Raw genomic sequence first — 2074 nt, 5'->3', positions numbered from 1 at the left:
AATCTCTGCGCTTGCACCTTCGGCTACTGCGTCTAGCATGACGGTAATTCCATGGCCAAGGGCTGGTATCGATTCGGGCTCGGAGAGCCCTGCTGCCGCCACAGGGGACGAGCCCGCTGTAGTGAGAAGCGCAGTTTCGGCCCGGAAAGCCTCGAGCACCGTCTCTTCGGGAATGTCCCTCTTGGGCGATCCCGGAACACCATCGATGATGAAGATGAGGAAGCTGAATATCTGCTGCACCAGCTGGGCGGATATCTTGGTCTTCCACCCGTGGACAATGAGAATCGTCAGGCACTTGACGCAGTCTTCCACTACGGTCATAGGGTATCGTTCCAGCTGGCGAAAGATGTGATGGAGAGGGAAGAAAACATATTCAGCAAGCTTCTCGTCCAGGGCGAGCGGGTTGGTAGAGATTTGCTGGTTCAAGATGTCGAGGATTTGGTCGACCAGCTGCAGCACTTGTCGATGCGACTTTGGGTCTCCCGCCTCCCGGATCGCCAGCTGGCTCACTTGAACGCAGCATGGCTTCAACTACACAGAGCATCAGATTTGCTCTCCCGTCTTCTTGTCAAGATACATGTCCAACGACTCACCTTTTGGAACAGTTCGTTTCGCTCCTTGGCCGCTGGACTTGTCTCCATGGTCCGCTATAACCGGACACAAAGCTTTTCGGCCAGCTTTACCTGCACATGATCTCTCGCCACTCTCCCGTTTGCACCGTCCGGGCGTGGATAAGAGGATCGAAATTAAGTTGAGGTGCTAAAGTCTGAAGAGGTGATTCGTCTGATGGTGGCTTTGTCACTTGCTCACCAAGAGCTGCTTTGACAGAAGGCTGACGAAGAGGTTGACGATGAATGGATGCCGTTCGATGTGAAGCACGGCTGGTGGGGAGCTAGAAGTACAGTAAATTTTGTGTTTGACACTGTATTTGTACTCTGGAAGATGTCGATCGCGCCTGACGGCATCTGGGCAGCAGCAGCCGAGCGGAGAATAACTGACTAGCCGCAGACGCTAACTGGTACTAGCACTGTGTATCTGCCCTATCCGTCAGCGGCCTTGCCCTTGAACCTCAAGATGACAGCATTGGGGCCCCTTGTCAGCTGTTTTCCAGAGTCATGTCCCTGTACCTAATGACGTAGAGGTACCTTAACACGTCTTCCACTGTACGCGTTTCCCCTGAGGCATAAAACCCACCTCTTATGTGCATCGTTCGATGCTCCAGAACTGTGAAGCCTCAATTCAACATCTCCAACCAGCCTCATAGACCTAATCATCAAAGACAAGATGGAGAAGCCTTTTCCTCTTCTGGCTCACCCTTACCGGTCGCCTACTCGAGGCTCTGTTGCCTACGAGATGGGTAACACAGCATCCAGAAACGCCATCGTCTTCATTGGTGGCCTGAAAGATGGCCCTCATACCACGGGGTACATCCGACATGTTGCCAGAGAGCTGGAGAAGCTGCCCGAGTTGGGCTATTCTGTGTTTGAGATACGGATGAGGAGCTCCTTCGATGGATTCGGAACAGCGAGCCTGGCAGATGATGTCCACGACATCGCGGCCCTTGTCAAGTACTTGCGGGCTATCAACCGAGAAAAGATTATCTTATTTGGTCATTCAACGGGTTGCCAGGTATTTTCATCTACATGCAAGATACATTTCGAGCTTAACACGCTGACAGGTTCCAGGACTGCGTGGAGTATGCCAATTACCCAAGATACTCCAATCCTCCAGTGGATGGCTTCATCCTCCAGGCTCCCGTCTCGGATAGAGAGGGCGCAGAGATGATGTTCCCTGACTGCAAAGCCAAAGTCGAGTATGCGGCCAAGATGATCGCCGAGGGGAGGGGAGGAGACTGTCTGCCCAGCGAGCAGTCGTTTAGCATGTTGGGCGCACCAGTGTCGGCGCAGAGGTTCTACGACCTCTATGCCAAGGGGTAAGTTGGCCACTCTGCCGAGTCTGTTGAAGCAACACGGGGCTGTTGGCTAATCTTTGCAGTGGTGCCGATGACTATTTTTCTTCCGACCTAGACATTGCAACGCTCAGCAAGTTCTGGGCTCGGTTTAACAAGCCTGTG

General features: G+C 53.1%; 2 protein-coding genes across 2 annotated transcripts; one reads left to right on the top strand and one right to left on the bottom strand.

Moving 5' to 3' along the window:
• Positions 1 to 17: 17 nt before the first annotated feature.
• On the bottom strand, positions 18 to 641 carry BBK36DRAFT_1186468 (hypothetical protein; the record flags this gene model as incomplete). Its single annotated transcript, XM_024896490.1, has 2 exons — positions 18 to 531; positions 594 to 641. Coding segments are annotated over 2 exons (562 nt in total), but the record flags the coding sequence as incomplete, so codon positions are not given.
• Positions 642 to 1284: 643 nt separating this feature from the next.
• Positions 1285 to 2074, top strand: BBK36DRAFT_1104275 (DUF1749-domain-containing protein; the record flags this gene model as incomplete). Its single annotated transcript, XM_024889180.1, has 3 exons — positions 1285 to 1629; positions 1686 to 1933; positions 1996 to 2074. Coding segments are annotated over 3 exons (672 nt in total), but the record flags the coding sequence as incomplete, so codon positions are not given.

This window comes from Trichoderma citrinoviride (genome assembly GCF_003025115.1).
Source record: "Trichoderma citrinoviride strain TUCIM 6016 unplaced genomic scaffold BBK36scaffold_192, whole genome shotgun sequence".
Classification (NCBI taxonomy): domain Eukaryota; kingdom Fungi; phylum Ascomycota; class Sordariomycetes; order Hypocreales; family Hypocreaceae; genus Trichoderma; species Trichoderma citrinoviride.
The sequence above is the reverse complement of the archived record's forward strand: the minus strand, read 5'-3'. Positions and strand labels throughout refer to the sequence as shown.